At 40.2% G+C, this 19,275-nt stretch overlaps 2 protein-coding genes across 9 annotated transcripts in view; one reads left to right on the top strand and one right to left on the bottom strand.

Annotated features, from left to right (window-relative positions):
- Nucleotides 1-19,275, bottom strand: part of DENND1A (DENN domain containing 1A) — a 496,023-nt gene that overhangs the window by 463,930 nt on the left and 12,818 nt on the right. The gene's annotated exons all lie outside the window — the stretch shown is intronic.
- Nucleotides 4,302-4,466, top strand: LOC131812610 (small ribosomal subunit protein uS14-like). Its single transcript, XM_059142356.1, has one exon. The coding sequence runs from the start codon at nucleotides 4,302-4,304 to the stop codon at nucleotides 4,464-4,466; it is 165 nt and encodes a 54-aa protein (XP_058998339.1).

Genomic DNA, 19,275 nt, shown 5'->3' with positions numbered 1-19,275 from the left:
GAAGCAGAGAGCGAGCAGTTTATTTCAAACTTCATACCAGTTAAACTGTCTTAAGTTGACAACAAAGTCACTCAAAATTGTATACACTTCAGCACATGCTAGCGAACATCACCTACTAAACATTGATTCCTTTAAGCCAGACAAACAAGCAAAAGGGTAGTGTTAATATTTCCAACAAGTCTCCATTTGTTCCAGTGAACTCTGAAATTAAAGCCGTTTTTTCCAGGCTGAAAATGCTGTATCAAAGGGTGCTTTCTAACCCATAACAAGTTAACACCTCCATAGAAGAATGCAGTCATTGTTAAGACTTGTTAGAAAATGATTAACTTAGTTGTGTAATTATACAAACAAGTCGTTTCAAGGTTTTACACTTAACTTTTCATTTCTAATAATGCTCTCAGGATCAGATTAATAAAGATACACAGATCCTGCTGTGCGAGGAGTTGCAAAGTTTCACCTTTTCATATAGGAAAGATTCTCGTGCCACCCTGTGTAAAGCAAGCTAATGGAAGAAATTTAGCTGAGTTCCAAGAATAAAAACAGTGCCTGCACACCCCTCAGCAATGCGAAATACTCCATACATTTTTTTTTAAAGATGTGTTTATTTGAGACAGAGAGAGAGAAAAAAAGAATGTGTGCCTGTGAGAACAGGCGGAGGGGCAGTGGGAGAGGATGAGGGAGTCTCTGACTCACCCACTGAGCACAGCCTTGATGCAGGGCTCAAAGAAGGCAAGACCCTGAGATCACGACCTGAGTGAAATCAAGAGTTGGGACCTAACCAACTGAGCTACCCAAGCACCCCAATACTCCATACTGTTTAAAGAAATTCTCCTGAGCTACAGTGTAAAATATAGACTCTTCAACCATATTAATAACATTTGCAGGGGCGCCTGGGTGGCTCAGTGGGTTAAAGCCTCTGCTTTCGGCTCAGGTCATGATCCTAGGGTCCTGGGATCGAGCCCCGCATCGGGCTCTCTGCTCAGCGGGGAGCCTGCTTCCTCCTCTCTCTCTGCCTGCCTCTCTGCCTACTTGTGATCTCTGCCTGTCAAATAAATAAATAAAAAAAAAATCTTTAAAAAAAAAAAAAAAAAAAAAAAAAAAAATAACATTTGCAAAGATCATGTCTATTTCATTAACATTTTTGTGCTTAAAAAATATTTAAAAGCCTCCCCTTCCCTAACTTTTCCTCCGTTCTTTCTGAACAATTGAGTCCCAAAGTTATTACCTAGGCAAAGCAAGGTAGATGTTCACGTGGGCAATGGCCCAGTGCGCACTGTCAGAGCCTGAGCAGGCTGAGGAAAGTATCCCTCAAGGTCCCTGCCAAGGGATGTCAGAGCATGAGCAGGGTAGGAGGATATCCATACAAAGGGGTGGCCTGGCAATACAATCCCAGATCCAAGTAGATAAGGAAGGCATTCATTCAGGGGGAGCAGCCGGGCAAGGGGAGCCAGAACTTGAGTGGAATGAGAAATGTGTCCAAACACACGGATGGCCAGGCCTGAAACATGAGTGGGGAGAAGAAAGTGACCCCCAGAGGTACAAGGCTGTCAGAGGCCAAGAGGGTGAGGAGCATGTCCAAGCACAAGGGCACCCTAGAGTACAGTGTGGAAGCCTGGGTCGGTATGAAGAGTTTGGCCAGATGGGTTTGGGGCAGGCTTGCTCAGCATGATGGAGAGTCAGAGTCTGAGCATGGTACCCACAAGGCAGTGGAGAGGGCAGGGATCCACTGAACTACAGGAGTAGGTATGATGATCCTAGGAAAAGAGGAGACCATCCATATAGGGTAGGGATGAAGGGGCCCAAGACCAGTACAGAGGGCCTGCTTTCTCACAGATGAAGTAAACAAGAAACTAGAATGAATGCTATAGAGTTGGGTTTGAATTGGAGGTATTAGTGTGAACTCAAGGTTTTCAATAAATATATAGATAAGGAAATAAAACATAAATGCAACCTGACTTTTAAACATACGCATATTTCCAGGCTCTGTCTACTGACAGGGCCTAGTAGCAGCAAAACCCCCACTAGTAATGAGCATATCTAGTACCCAGACGTTGGGTTCCTAATACAACTCTTCTCTAACAGGAACTAGAGCTCCTCGGGGAAAGAGCTGATTCCAGGGCTGGGGCAGAGAAAGTACAAAATGAGCTGGAACATCTTATTGTGTCAGAAAGCAAAGAAGTGCTCAAAGAATGACAGGAACTGTCAAAAGACCAGCTTGAAAAGACTCCCACTGGCCAGATCTGGGAAAATTTAAGCATCAAGCTCAATAAGGACATTAACAGATTATTAACTCATCAAATAAAACAGGAAACCATGAGTCCACATTGATATAAATAAGAGAATTGAAAACTGAATGAGAAATGGACCATTTACATGGTTTCAAAGTACCTTCCCACAAAATACTTACTAATTGCAAGAGGGAAAAGAGTAACTTTTTAGTGTAGAAGTTTAGCAAAAAACTACCTTAATCAACTCATTAAAGTGATCAACGTACGTAATGAAACAAATTGTTAGTATGCAATGGGAAAACGGCATCATTTCCAGGACATTTCTGTCAAAGATGCTTCACCACGATCTAATCTTAAGAAACATCGGACAATCAGACAAATTTAAATTGAGAGTCATCTAAAAAAATATCTGGCCTGTAATCTTTAAAAGTGTCAGGTCATAGAAATCAAGGAAAGACTAAAGAGCTCTTCCAGATTGAAGGAAACCAAAGAGACATGACAACTGCACACAAGGTATGATTCTGAACTGGATCTTTTTGCTATAATAAAAAAATGTTACTAGGGACTACTGAAATTTGAATAGGATCTAAGGCTTAAATGTAGTAATGCATCAACATTAATTTCCTGATTTTGATGTTTGATTGTGGTTTTATATTTGTCAGAAAAGCCCACTGAAGTATTCAGGAGTTATGAGGCATCAGATCAACACCTCACTTGAAATTGTTTTGTTTTTTAAAGTTCTTTATATTATTTACAGTGCACTGGATAGAACAGGGTATTACCTTAGCAATGGGGAATAATTAATCCTAGGCTGAGTACTGCTTTAGTCCCACCTAACAAATCTTAAAATCAAAACCCAGAGGATCGAACTCTTTCATACTCAACTTGTGAAATATATGAAACAATGGTTTTCAAGATGTCAGGCAGCAAAGCACAGCAATTTCTTGAGAGATGGAAAACAAATGAGAAGAGCTTTCGATTGCCTCAGATCACTGCCAGAAGTCCAAGAATATTCGTAGGAACCCAAAAATACCCCACACCCAACAATATTAAATACACAGTGTTTGGCAGTCAATAAAAAGATTACCAGACACGCAAAGAATTAGGAAAATACAACCCATAACAAGAAAAGGCAATCTGAAACTTACACAGATGTTAGAATTAGAAGACAGGACATTCAAATAGTAGTTCTAACTATATTCCAAGTGTTTACAAAATTAAGAGAAAAGATTCAAAAAAGAACCAACTGAATTTGTAGAGATAAAATGACAATGAAAAATCTACCAAATGAGGTTAACTACAGAATAAACACTGAAGAAAAAATTAATGAACTTGAAGACATGAAACATACAAAGGGAAAAAATTCAAAGAAACCCAAAGCATCACTGACCTATGGAACAACTTTACACTGCCTAAATATATCAGTGACTGGAATCCCCAAAGACAGAAGGATGCAGAAAAACTAAATAACGATCAAAAACTTTCTAAATTTGATGAAAACAATAAATGCACAGATCCAGAAATCTCAACAAACTTCAAGCACAAAAAACATGAAGAAATCTAAAGCACATCATAACCAAATTGCTCAAAATCAGTATTAAAGAGAAAATCTTAAAAGCGGAACAAAAACACATGTTATATTCACGGGAACAAAGATTAGAATGACAGATTTCTTGTCAGAAACTAGGCAAATGAGTGAACAGCAGAGCAGCATCTCTTAAGTACTGAAAGAAACTGACAACCTTGAATTCTATTCCCAGAGAATATTTCAAAAGTGAAGACAAAATAAAGATTTTTTTCAGACATTACGGATGCTGAAAGAATTCATCACCAGCAGACCTGCACTACAAGAAATGTTAGAAGTCCTTCAGGCAGAAAGAAATAATGGAAATATGGAAATAAGGACCTGTACCAAGAAATAAGGAGCATCATAAATGGTAACTACATGAACTAAATAAGTCAAATGATCATCTCATTAGATGCAGACGGTTCCCCTGGAGAATTCTAAGAAACAATGAAAGAATTAATACCAATTATACCTTGTGCCTTTTGCATCTGATGGGGATGGGAAAGATGGGTCACCAGCAGTTCTACTGGAGCCATCTGAGGAAATGTGGCCAGGGTTCTTGTTGTGTCTGCTCAAACCCACATGGTCTGATCCAGATACACACCCTCAATACGTACTGCCAGTGTTTCTACCAGTACTCAAGGGATACAGGCTTCATTAAGTTGGATTAAATGAACTTCCTTGAATGGGTCATCCAAGAGACCTACTGAAGATACCCAAGATACCTACCCTAATGCTAACTCCCTGTACATAAAATAAAAATATTTCAATTAAAAAAAAAATACCAAATTCTATACAATATCTTCCAGAAAACAGAAGAGGATAAAACATTTCAACTCATTATAGAAGACCAGTATTACTCTAATACCAAAACCAGACAAAGACAGTACCAAAAATATAAATTATACACACACACACAGTAGATCAATACCCTTTTAGCCACAAAAATCCTTACCAAAAAATTAGTAAACAGAATTCAACAAGATACACCATGACCAAGTGGAATTTATTCCAGGGATGCAAGGCTGACTTAATATTGAAAATCAATCAATAGAGTCTATGCCATCTTAATAAGCTAAAAAAGAAAAATCAAAATTATATTAATCACAGAAAAAGCAGTTCATAAAATTCAAAACATATTCATGATAAAAATTCAGAAAACTAGGGGCGCCTGGGTGGCTCAGTGGGTTGAAGCCTCTGCCTTCGGCTCAGGTCATGGTCCCGGGGTCCTGGGATCGAGCCCCGCATCAGGCTCTCTGCTCGGCAGGGAGCCTGCTTCCCCCTTCTCTCTGCCTGCCTCTCTGCCTATTTGTGATCTCTGTCAAATAAATAAATCAAATCTAAAAAGATAAAATCAGAAAACTAGGGATAGAGGGGATCTTCCTCAAGCTAATAAAGGACCTCTATGAAAAACTTACAGTTAACATTATACTTAATGGTGAAAGACTGAATACCTTCCTTCTAGGATTAGAAATAAAACAAGGATATCCACCCTCACCACTTAGCCATTACACTGAACAGTTAAGCTAGGGCAATAAGGCAAGAAAAACAAAAGGCACATGGGCTGAAAAGGAAGCAATCATTTTTTTCCTATTTGCAGACATGACCATCTATGTAGAAAAGAGTTTTGAATTGATATTGAGATAATTTCATTCTCTTCTATCTACAATTTTTCCATTTTCATCTAACCACCTTCTAAGGCTTTCTCCATGCACTCCTCTGATGGTGTTCAAAATCAAACCATAGATTTAGATAGCTAAGGATATAAGACTTCCAAAGCAAAAACCAGGGGCGCCTGGCTGGCTCAACTGAAAAAGCATGGGACTCTTGAACTCAGGGTTGTGAGTTTGAATCCATGTGGGATGTAGAGATTACTAAAAATAATAAACTTTTAAAAAGCACAAACCATAAATAAATAAAAGCTTTTTTAAAAGGGAGAGGGGGTGCCTGGCACGCTCAGTGGGTTAAGCCTCTGCCTTTAGCTCAAGTCATGATCTCAGAGTCCTGGGATGGAGCCCCGCATAGGGCTCTCTGCTCAGCCTACTTGTGATCTCTCTCTCTCTCTCTATGAAATAAATAAATAAAATCTTCAACAAGCACAAACCATAATGTGAAAAACTAATGGGTTTGATTACATCAAAATTAAGAATCTCTGTTCAAAAAAGGAATTTTTACTTAAAATGGAAATATTCTGTCCATTTAGGGGTGTGTCTGTGTGAAAGAGAGACAGACAGAGACAAAGACAGAGACAGAGACCTATGGGAAAATATCCAGCATCATTCAATTTTAACAGCAACTCATGGAACACCAAAGTTCTATGGGAACACGGCTTAAAAACTGCTATGAATTGATCCACCACTAAGAAGCAAAATACAGGGGATGCCTGGGTGGCTCAGTTGGTTGGACAACTGCCTTCGGTTCAGGTCATGATCCTGGATTCCTGGGATCTAGTCCCGCATCGGGCTCCCAGCTCCATGGGGAGTCTGCTTCTCTCTCTGACCTTCTCCTTGCTCATGCTCTCTCTCACTGTCTCTCTCTCAAATAAATAAATAAAATATTTAAAAAAAAAAAAAAAAGAAGCAAAATACAGGAATTTTCCCTAAGAACATAAAGGGACCGGAATTAAAAACAAGTTGAGTCAGATTCTCTCTGCTAAGAATCCAGAACTGACTCTCACAGCTGGCATCAGCTTTACCACTTGTTCTAGAACTTAGGTCCGTCCACTGTTTCAACAAAACCACCTGAGGAAACTTTATGAAAACATAGATTCCCGGGTCCCCAAGAGTCTAGTTCAGAGGTTCTAGAGTGAAGTCCCCAAAATTTTTTTAAGTTCCCCAGGTGATTCTGTTGAATAGCCAGCGAGGTTTAGGACCCACTTAAATAACAATGCTTAAAACTGAAAGAGGGAGACAGAAAATCCAATGCAAGAGTCTGTATGGTCCCTGACAGACTAGAAGACCCTAAAGGTTGTGGGAGTGCTTTAAAGGCCTAAATATGGTACTTTATTAGCTCCTGAGTAAGTGGTCGGGAGTGTGCAGGCTCTGTGTGACCAGTCACGGACACCCATTCAAATGTCTGCCATTTCCTTAACATCAAGGGCATTAACATAGTGGAAAACAACTTTAATTTTCCTAATGATTTTCAGCGATGGTAGGTCTGCTTACTCACTGAGGTAAATAATATCCGTTTTTAATTTAGAACATCATTATTTTTCATGGTTTACCTCTTTTCTAGATTTACAGATAGATGGTAATTAGTCAGACACTTAAACTTATCAATATAAGGAAAGGCATCTTGGAATACCTAATGAGCCCAAGTCCACAGGCCCTTACTCTCTGAGAACTCCAAGACCAACCGGAGGAACAAAAAACGATCCATAGACTCACCAAGTAATACATTAAAGCCAAGAATACATACTGTAAAACAGCAAGAGGTGAAAGAAGCAGAAGTCCTAGAATGGTGAAAACTATCTGCTTGCCCTGGTTCTGGCAATGAACTAGCTGTGCAGCTTGGAGCAAGAAATGAGAGCCAGGAGGTCTAAAACATGAGCATGTGGGGACTGGCTGTAGCATAGCTTTAAAGACTTCCCTCTGTAGGATCCAATTTTCCCTCTATGAGCAGATCACTAAGAAAGATCTATTCCTGTTCTGACATCTTGTAGCCCTAGCATTCTAAATCAAAGAGATTTGCAAAATCTTTTTTTTTTTTTTTTTTTGCAAAATACAAAGTCCTATTTTAGTTGTTAATACAAAGGCTCATGATATTTATATCAAAATATTGATTCAGGGGTGCCTGGTTGGCTCAGTCGGTTGAGCCTCTGACTCTTGGTTTCAGCTCAGGTCCTGATCTTATGGGTCAAGGGTCACGCGATGGAGCCCCACAACAGCTCCTACCCCAGCAGGGAGTCTACTTGAAGGACTCTCTTCCTCTGCCCCTACAAGCACACACTCTAAAATAAGTAAACCTTGAAATATATACACTGATGTAGACTACTACAAATGCTAATTTCCCAACTTATAAAAGTTCTTTGTCCTGATTATCAATTAGACAAATACTTAAGAGAAAGACCCCCCCCTTTTTTTTTAAGATTTATTTATTTACTTTAGGGGAGGAGTAGAAGGAGAGGGAGAGCAACTTACTCCCCATTGCACAGGGAGCCTGATGTGGGGCTCACTCTTACAACCCTGAGATCATCACCTGATTGGAAATCAAGAGTTGGATCCTTCACTCAGCCACCCACGAGCCCCAACATTCACTTTTCTAAGGCAGTGGTTTTTAATGTAGACCAGAGATGTATCAGAGGCCTTAGGGGGAAAGGGAAGGGAATGAAAGAGATCCATCACATAGATCTACTTTTATGGGTTTTTTTGAAGATTTCTTTATTTATTTGAGAGAGAGAGAGTGAGCCATGCCCCAGGGTGCATGTGGTGGGGGTTGGGGGAGGAGGAGCAGGGAGCAAGCTGGGGAAGGAACATAGGGAGGGATGCACATTCCCCACCCAGCAGGGAGCCCCACACTGGGTTTGATCCAGGGAACCTGAGCTCATGATCTGAGCTGAAACCAAGACTCAGACTCAACCTGAGCCACGGAGGCACCCCTACTTTTACTGTTTTACCTCTAAATTTTACATAAGTCTCCTCTGACACAGAGTTCCACACCTTAAAAAAAAAAAAAAAGAAAGAAAAAGAAAATAAAACTCTAAAAGCATGTTTGCAAACAAAACAAACATGTAAGACAGCTATGTTTATTACCCAGTGTACCAGTGAAGAAACTAACGAAGTGCAGACTGTTCAAGTACTTGTCTGAGCTCACACATTTAGGAAATGAAGCTGGGACCAGAACCCAGGCATTTTGGCTCCAAAGTCCATGTTCCTAACTACTATGCTAAGCTCTACATGGCACAACACAGTTTAGAAAATGAAGACAAAACTCTAACATGAATCTCTGAGACTCCCAAATGCATTCAGTAATAAAGATACTAATTAGCATGAGAAGCAATGTTGTTTGCAACTGAGCCTCCCTAGACCCTTCAGCTTCTGCCACGACCAGCTACCAACACACACACAGAGTCCCCATGTGACAGTCACATTGACCTTCTCATCAGGCCTCAATCACCTATGCCTTGTAGGTATATTTACCATGTGTTGAGCTAATTCCGAAGGGCTGGGAACTGTGCAGAGCGTTTTATACACCACACCTCCTTTTAGCTACATGACAATCCTGTGAGGTAAGGGAGTCTTGGAGGATTTTACAAAATAGTCTTAAAGAAATTAAATAGCTTGCCCCAAGGGCAAATATCTAGTAAAGAGCAGTGAATGAACTCAAACCCAGGTCTGCTGTGACTTCATAAGATATGTTCCTGAGCACAATCTCCTTCCTAAAACATGCTCTATCACCAAGCATAATACTCACTCAAGATGCATCTACAACAGGGCTTGGCAAATAGTAGGCACTGGAGATATGTGCCGAATCAATGACAAAATGAAAGAATGCCTCCTCTCCGCTGGAGGCCTCTCTGACTCCCTCACAAAACACAGTTGCTCTCTCTACATTGTCACAAGACTTGTTTCAAAGCTCTACTGTAAGGCTTCCCAGGAGCTAGTCCATTCTTTCTAGTTATATGTACATAGAACCCACTAGACTGGAACTTTGTTTCACTTCATCTTTGTATCCTCAGCCTCTAACAAAAGGCCTGGCTTTTAACAAGAACTTGGTAAGTTTGTTAATTGAATGAATTTCCCTGAGGAGAAGGGAGATGAATAAGAGACTCATGATTCATATTAAAACTTCTTTTTCCTCAAGAAATAAACAACATTCAAAGCTGTGATATACTCAAATGTGTGTTCTATAAATATTTTTAGGTTTCAACTATCATCAGAGGCATCTAAATTTAACTCATTCAACACATATTTATGAGTAATCTAAATACACACATATAATGGCTCTTAAGGAGCTTACAGTCTAGTCAAGGAGATAAAACATAATAAAACGTAAAGGTAAACAGTAAGACATGAGCTGCCATGAGGAAATACAAGACTAGGTGCCACACCATTGGTAAAACTAAACGCTATGGGCTTGCAAGTTGAAGACCTCCTCCTGGCTGCAGGCCATGGGTCTGATTACCTGTGGACAGTCTACAGTGAGGCCCTTGACAGTCAATAGCAAAATGAGGGGGACAACAAGGGGACAGCGCAGTGTGTTTTCCATATAAAAGTACGTAGTTTTTAAAACCACCCTTAATCTGACATGTTCTTCCTGCTCTTCGCTGTAAAAATGTAATTTTTTTTCAAAAATGATGATGATGGGCGATGATCATTTCTTTGTGGTTCCACAAACCTTGTTTTTAAGATTTTAGTGGTGCAAAATTCCAAACATCTGGAAACTACTGAGCAAGGACACTCTGCGATGCCTCTCTTGAAGAGGGAGAACTTGAAGTGAACCTTGCAGAGTGAACAGGATTTAGCAGGGTTGGGAGGACAGGAGATTTGAAGCAGGGGAAATGGCCTGATAAAAATACAGAGGTGCTAAGTGTTCAAATAAAGTCTGAAGAATAGTATCTAACTCGGGTTGAAACTTGGAGAAACTGCAGCTGTGAATTCCATTTCTGGCAATATGATAAGCTAAGTATACTTCTGATTCTCCACTGGAACAATTATAAATAATGGATGTTTTTATCTTCTCAACTAAATACACTGACGAGCTTGGAAGCAAATAAGGAAGATTCAGATGAAGAACTGAATGAAACTAAGAACCCAACAGGGTAAAAAGCAAAACACAAAAACTAGCTTTCCCCTCGAAGGCATTTATTTACACCACCCAATGCAAGATTTCATTCTCCCAATTAAATGGGGCTCAAGGATTACAAGGCAAAAGTAACATCCAGCCTGAGAGAGAAATTATAACATATGCTCCTCCCTCCTAATTTAAACTGGGACTACAAAGGTGCTCAAGATAGAAACCCATGCACATACACACACATCTCAGGAACTAAAATGAAAACAATTACTCTCAAAACTTGGCAATCTTCCTGCAAGTTCAACCACAACCTGGCCCTCACAAGGGATTGCTACTGAATGGTCAAAAACCTCAACCCAGGAATGCAAGTTGAAATGGTCACAAACTGAAAGCGGCCACAGAGCTCTAACAAGAAATATGTAAATCATCTCTGGAAAAATTCACTTCAACCTTAGCCTAAACATACACATATACACACACAGTTCCAAGAAATAGTTCGTGGGCAAAAATTACATCCCTCCGGGAAACAAAGCCCATAAATAAGAACCTGAGAAATAGAAGATGACGGAATCGGACTTTTGAAGACTTCAGATACTGGAATTAGGAGTTACAGGACATGGAATGCTCAATAAGCTTAAAGAAATAAAAGATTGAAAATGAGTAGAGTAAAACTATGACAAGATCAAGCAAAACTGAAAAAGAAAAAAGTATTTCTCAAAATAAAAAAATAACGGTTGGCTAAGAGCAGAAAGGTCACAATCAACACAAATTAGAGATACAACCAAAGTGAATTAGTGAACCTACGGAAATTAGACAGAAGAGTGTTAAGAGACAGAAATTATTTAAAAAAAAAAAAAAAGCAGAAGATAGGGATACCCGGATGGCTCAGTTGGTTAAGCATCTGTTTTCAGCTCAGGTCATGATGCCAAGGCCCTGGGATTGAGTCACATCAGTTCCCTGCTCAGTGGGGAGCCTGCTTCTCCTTCTCCCTGCTGCTCCCCCTGCTTGTGCTCTCTGGCTGACAAGAAAATAAATAAAATCTTTTGATAACTAAATAAATATAAAAAAGCAAAAGACAAAGATAAACCCACAAATTCTAAGACTAATCAATATTCCAGAAGAGGTAAAGAGAATGGGGCACAACCCAAGCTGGTTTCAAGGCTCTATGTACCCTTTTTGGATTCCCATCTTCACTTAGTTCTTGGTATGAAAAGAGCTGAAAATTTTCCAAAACTGACAAGAGATACATATTCACACATTCAAGGAGTCCAATGAATGCAGAGAAGGATAAATAAAAAGAAATCTGGAAGTTCTGGTTCCAAGTAAAATATAGTCGGCATACTCCACCTTGTCTCTCACAGCTATAAAATACTTCTATACACCCAGGGTCAAATTCAAGAAGCACCTATGTGAGGGATCAAAAAAGACAAATAATAGCACATGGACTGGGGCAGAAGATCAGAATTCGAAATTTCACCAAATCAGCGGTAAACCATACCTTTACCATTTCCTTTCCTCTGGTATCACTCAGCATGGACATACGGCGGCATAAAAACTGGAAGCTGACAACAGCATAGACAGAGTTCCAGGAAAAGCACTCTATTTCAGGCTCAAGGAATGGGAAAGTGGGAGGATCTACAGACACCTAAAGCAGTGAGTGAAGAACCTTCCTTTCCAACCAGTAGTGTAACCCAAAGAGAATGGGGCAAATACCAATTACTTATTTGCCCTCTGTGCCCTCCCACTGCTAGGTCTGGACCACAGATGTAGTCGTGGGAGGTACACAGCAGAACAGGATAAATAAAGCCCCAGTTTTCTGGCCAGGGAGCCCCAGGGAACTGGGGAGATAAATAGAAGGAGGGAAGCTCAGGAACATGACCCCATAAACTTGGTTTTGAACACCATGGCCCATCTCTGAGTCTATCAGGAAGGCATGAGGGTGCCAAGTGCTCCACATTCTTCCTAACACTTCCTAATGTAAGTCTCTTTAATTTTAGCCATTCTACGGGATGTGTCAGGGCTTTCTCAAGGTAGTTTTAATTTGCATTTTCCCAATGACTAATGATGTTAAGCATCTTTTCATAAGCTTATTTGCCATCTGTATATCTCCTTTGATAAAGCGTTCAAATCTTTAGCCCATTTTTCTTTATTAGACTGTCTTACTGAGTTGTAAGAGTTTATAAATTGAGTTTTTAGAACTCAGTGCCTTGACTTGTCATTTCCCTAAAGAGTGTCTTTGGATGAGCAAAAGATTTCATTGTGATAAAGCCTAATGTATCCATTACTCTTGTATAGTTTCACTTTTGTGTCCTACTTACGAAGGTAAATTTGACAGCACTTCATCCTAATACTGAAGGGACAAGTAATAGGGGAGATATTGAAGAGAATGCCCAGATTTCTGTCTTGCGTGAATGAATTAATGCATATAATACTGAGACCATTTTCTCAAAGGACATCTGCAACTCATTGTTAAACCAAACTGTCTCCTCTGGATTCCCATTTCTACTGACATCCCGGCAGCACTCTACACTATCTAAGTCTCTTCTCTCCCCCAGGTTCAAACCTTGAACCGCGCTTTGCTATATTCAGCCTGAAAACAACTCTCACAGCTTCATTTTCTTCATTCGCACCAATGATTTCCAAATCTCTATGCCCTCTTCCCAGTAACAGTGGCCCCGGATATTTACTGATGGCCTTACTCTATGACAGGCACTAAGCCTACATTCTAACTGCCTGTTGCATTCTTCTCCTTGGCCCTATCATTAGTTTCGAGTCAACCAAAGCCACTCTTCGTGACCTCCCTCCTAGTTCTCCTGACTCACCAGTTTCTGTTCATGAGGTTTTGATGCTCCCAGACTGAAAACTTTGATATTGTCACCTTTTACTTTACTTCCTCTGCTCTCCCCCATATTCAATTAATTTAATAGTTCTCCAGTTATGCTACTTAAAACACTGCAGGTTTAGGAACCAGGCTGAAGTGCCAAAAATGGCCACTTCCCAATTTGCATGAAAAAATAATGTAATCTAATTTAAGTTTTCCTACCATAAATTTTTCTTAAGCCTTTCTCACTCCTATTCTATTCTAAAATATAATATAAAATAGTATCTGATTGAGGGGGAAAATGTAGTTTGACATTTAATATATAAATATTTCAGAGTATTCCACACAATACCATGACTTTTAGGTACCCCATCACCTGAACGGGTTTGAGCACCACTGAGCTAATAATGTGCAACTCCTTTTCTTGCTAAATTGCTCTTTCCTACGCAATATGAAACTTTCCCAGTGAGGAAGTCAGACCAAGGTGGGAAAGGTGAGACCAATTTGCCAGAGAAAACATTAAGAAGTAGGCCATCAGAACTCTCTATAAATTTCTTCCTTTTTAATTCCAGGCTGTGACTGCCCGTCCTCTAGCACCAAAGAGAAGAGCCGTCTTACAGGTAGAGGAGAAACAACTTTCTCCTCAGTGATCAGTATAAAAATAAATGACTTTATACTGTAGTCACCACAAGTAAGACACACCCAGGCTGCATCTTCCACATTCTGGACTTTCTCTGCTGACTCTCAGGATTTACTCCAGGAATAAAGCATAACAACATTAGCCTCAGAAAATAAATACAAATATTTATAATCCCAAAGGGGATCTGCCAAAGCCACATAATTTGGGGATCATCAGTTATTTGGAACAATCACAAATAGTGGGGTTAAATATATGAAAAGACTACTTACTGATTATACTCTTTTAAGATTTTATTTATTTATTTATTTATTTGACAGAGAGAGAGAGAGAGAGAGAAAGATATCACAAGTAGTCAGAGAGGCAGGCAGAGAGAGAAGAGGAAGCAGGCTCCCTGCTGAGGAAGAGTCCAATGCGGGGCTTGATCCTAGGATCCTGAGATCATGACCTGAGCCAAAGGCAGAGGCTTAACCCACTGAACCACCCAGGCGCCCCTGATCATACTCTTTTAAGATGAAACCAAATCGGGGCACCTGGGTGGCTCAGTGGGTTAAAGCCTCTGCCTTCAGCTCAGGTCATGATCCCAGGGTCCTGGGATCGAGCCCCACATCCGGCTCTCTGCTCAGTGGGGAGCCTGCTTCCTCCTCTTTCTCTCTGCCTGCCTCTCTGCTTACTTGTGATCTGTCAAATAAATAAATAAAAATCTTAAAGAAAAAAAAATGAAACCAAATCAACACTAAACCTCTACACTGTATTAAACATTCATTTAATTATTCAGTCTGTATTAACTGAGTACCTACGATGTGCCTCACACTGTGTAAGTCACTCAAGGTTTAACAGTGAACAAGGCTTTTACAGTACCTGATTTCATGAAGTCTGTAGACCACAGGAAAAACAAGAAGAGTAACAGTGAACTGACCTGATCAGGTCTGCCCTTTGGAAGACTCATTCTGGACATGTACAGATAGGACTGGAGAGAAGCAATAGTGGTAAAGAACCCAGTCGGGAGGAATCACAGCCATTATGCTGAGAGTATGGTGGCCTGGACCAAGAGGACAGCAGTGGATAAGGAGGAGAGGACATGAATAAACAGGACTTGATATCTGGATTTAGGAGGTGAGATGTCTCCAACATCTTACTTATCTTTCCCTCCCTCCTGCCCTCCATCTGCCTACTTAGGATTTATGAAATATCTTTAGTTCTCACTACTCACCACTCTGTAACTGACTCCCAAACTATATTTAGCTCCCACCTCTCCAATGACCTTCAGGTCCAAAATTTCAACTGTCCCTGGAGAGTACCCGATGGATAGTAAACTAATCCTCAATAGAACCCAAATCAGGGGCACCTGGGTGGCTCAGTGGGTTAAGCCTCTGCCTTCAGCTCAGGTCATGATCCCAGGTTCCTGGGATCCAGCCCCACATCTGGCTCTCTGCTCAGCAGGGAGTCTGCTTCCCCACCCCCTCTCTGCCTGCCTCTCTGCTACTTGTGATCTCAGTCTGTCAAATAAATAAATAAAATCTTAAAAAAAAAAAAAAAAAAGAACTCAAACCAAAGCAATGAAAAAAAAAAAAATCAAGCCCTGTAATATTCCGATACCTACTTCTTAACAACTCTCACTGATAGCTGGATTCTTAAAAGACATTGTGATGCAAACCAAAAGGAAACATCCAAATATCAATCCTCATTACCTCTCTTCTATTATAATAGGTTAATTGGTCTACCCGCCTTCAGTCACTGTGTGCTTCAATTCTGGTTACACTCATGGATCACACACACATTTTAAGTAGGGAGAGCCACTTAATCTCTTGAATTATTTTTAAAATGAGTTATATTGGTTATAATAATTACACACAAAAAGCACAGTGAGAACAGAGACAAGAACAACTCTAGTGGAGTATACCTGGAATTTTCATTTCTTCTATAGGTGATCAGAGTTCAGAATAGGAGAGTATCAGGCAGTGAGGGAATAAAATTTTACCTCAGTAGCACAGATGCCTGCTAGTCACTAGGAATACTACTGGAACAGTGAATATGAACTAGTCCTTCAGATACAAGATCTGAGAAGGGGACCTGACAGCCACCAAGGGCACAAAGAACAGTGCCCATGGTAACCCATTCGCCTTGCTTATGGCAAACAACAAATCTGGATAGCGCTCACCTTGCTCAAGGGCATACAGAAAATAAAAGACCTTTTAAAAATACTGCAAATTGAGGAATGGGAACATCGTCTCTTAGAAGTATGTATCTCTGAAAATGATTAAGAAATATGTTTCAGGAAACTGGTATCCTTAAATAGAACAGAAAAAACATGACTTTTACAAAACAGGAACAGAAAGCTACAAGAGGATAAGAAAGCCAACAAATAAGAGCCTTTAAAAAAAAAAAAAAGGATGGAAGAAAACAGAATAACTCCAAGGAGAATAAAAATGCATAACATTAGACATGTTACCCATGGTATTGTTGCCAAAATGTTTGTTTTGTTTTTAAGATTTTCTTTATTTATTTGACAGAGAGAGTGCGCGCGCACAAATAGGCAGAGCGGCAAGCAGAGGGAGAAGCAGGCTCTCTGCTGAGCAGGGAGCCTAACACGGGGCTGGATCCCAGGACTCCAGGATCATGACCTGGGCCGAAGGCAGCCACTTAACTGACTGAGCCACCCATGCGCCCCTTGCCAAAATGTTTAAACATGAACTTAAGCATGAGAAAACAATGAGACAAATTCTAAATGTGAGAAATTCTATAAAACAACTGGTCTGGATGCTTTAAAAAGTCAATGTCAGAGCCAAAATGTGGGGGGCAGAAGAACAGTTCTAGATAAAAGGGAACAAGAGACAGGACAACTAAATGCAACATATGATCCCTAATTGGACCCAGGCTCAAAACAAACAGCTGCAAAGGACATTATAGGAGCTGGGAAAATTTAAATATGGATTGTTTGTTAGATAATGTTGTATCAATGTGAAATTTCTTGGTGGTGGTAAAAGAATCCTCATTATATATGCAGAATATAATTGTCCTTCGGAGATATGCACTAAAACACTAACAGATAAAACATCATGGAGGCCTTAACTTGACATGAGATTATTCAGCCAAAATAAATAAAATAAATATAAGTAGATAATGGAGTGGAGGTATAAGGAGGGATTACCTATCCCCTCACATTACAGGGAAACACTGATAAGCATTTCCCTATTCCCACTGCTTATGAGTAATACTGAATTTTCCTAAATTCACACTCATCCAAAAAGCTGCAATCACTGATGACTTTCTATAGTAAAAACCACACCACTTCTAGTTTAAAATACAATCCTCTATCCTTTTTATGAGGCCAGCATGACCTTGACACCAAAATCTGACAAGAACATTACAAGAAACAAAAATTACAGCCACAATCTCCAGTGAATATAGATGTGACCATAAAATAAGTATCAGGAAACTGATTCTAGCAATATGGATAAAAAGGATAATATATCATGACCAAATGGGTTTATCCCTGGGATGCAAAGTTAAACATTTGAAAATAAATGTCACTTACATTAATAAATGGGGAAAATCGTATCATCTCAATAGATGTAGAAAAAGCATTTGATAAAATTCAACCTCCATTCATGACTAAAGTGGCAACCCATAAATAGCAATTAATGCAGACCAAAAAACCTCCAAAAAAAGCCAGCCAAAAAGCCAGAAAAGGGACACCCTGACAAGTGAGAAAACCCAGGGGGAAAAACCACCAAACATCAGCCACACACCACAGAAAAACCTGTGTGGTTTTTCCACTCAAGCCAGCAAAGGACAAGCAGGGAAGAAACCAAATTTCTATCTTGGCCAGGCTGTAAAGAAATTAAGTCAGGTAGGGGGCTGGGACTTTCATCATCGCCAGCAGTAACAAGGACATCCTCACTGTGGTTTCAGTGGAGAATGTGGAGAACCTGGACTTCCACTCTCCTGTGGCAGTAACTGAAGCCGTGGCGAGAGCAGCAAAAAGGCACTACGCTAGGGGCGCCTGGGTGGCTCAGTCGGTTAGGCAGCGGACTCTTGATTTAGCTCAAGTCATGATCTAGGGTCCTGGATCCGGCCCCGCATTGGCCTCTATGCTCAGTGGAGATTCTGCTTGAGGATTCCCTCTCTCCTTCTCCCCCTGCCCCTCCCTTCTACTCACATGCGTGCACATATGCACTATAAAATAAATAAATAAATGTTTACAAAAAAAAAAAAAAGCACTACTCTACCCAGCCAGAGAACTATCAGTGGAGTCCTCTGAGAGAATCAGAACTCTCACCCACCACTCATAAAAGGGAATTTCCCACGCTGGTGTTAAGGAAGCCTGAACAAGGAGCCTACACACATACCCCAAAAGGCAGTAAGAGGGCAAAGTATTCCCTTCCCCTTTGGAAGCAGGGTCGGAGGAAGCCAGCTAAAGACAGTAGGAAACTTTCTTCAAAGTTCTGGGGGCAAATTCTAGAGCCTAGAACTCCAGCAGCATACAAATTATCAACCGGGTTTGAGAAAGCAGACATTTTTCAGACATGGAAAAACTCAAATGCACCCTTTCTACAAGTCCACTGCTGTGACTGTCTCCTATAAGAACTGGAATATGGACTCCGGCAAATGAAATAACATAACACAGGGGCCAGGAAATAACGAAATAGGAGCATGATGAAGGGACATTCCAGGATTACAACAATGTAGCTAACTTTGCACAGATCAGAACAGGAAAGTAGGAGGAAGCCGTCAAGGTGGGGGGGGGGGGGGGTGGAGAAAGCCTTAAGACTGCAAGTATTATTTTAAGTTTGGAAAAAATTAAGGATATGATAAAGCAAATAATGCAAGAGGTGAAAAGGATTAGAAATGCAGGGAGAAGGGGAAAATGAGACTAATATTTAAAAAAAATCAAAATCCAAATACAGCTCTTTCTTTTCCAGTCTCAAGCACTTTCTGAACGCAGGCAGCAATGCAGACATGGCAAAGTCCAAGAACCACACACCACACAGTACCAAATGGCACAAAATGGTATCCGTAAGCCCTAATCATAAAGATAGGTTAAGGAGGTAGAATCTAAGTTCCTAGGAACTTTAAACTTTTATCAAGAAATGCAAGAAGGCTCTAAAGAAGATGCAGACCAATAAAATAAAATTAAAGCCATCATCGAGGCTTTTGCCAAATTCAAGGCCCTAAAAGGCATGTCTCAAGTTTGAGAGACATGCCTCCCCTCCCCCCGTCTGGGTTTTGTTTTTGTTTTTGTTTTTGTTTTTTTTTGAAGAGACACATTTATTACAACACTGCC

Source organism: Mustela lutreola, chromosome 12 (genome assembly GCF_030435805.1).
Source record: "Mustela lutreola isolate mMusLut2 chromosome 12, mMusLut2.pri, whole genome shotgun sequence".
Lineage (NCBI taxonomy): Eukaryota > Metazoa > Chordata > Mammalia > Carnivora > Mustelidae > Mustela > Mustela lutreola.
Note: the sequence above shows the minus strand (reverse complement) of the source record. Positions and strands in the feature narration are given on the sequence as shown.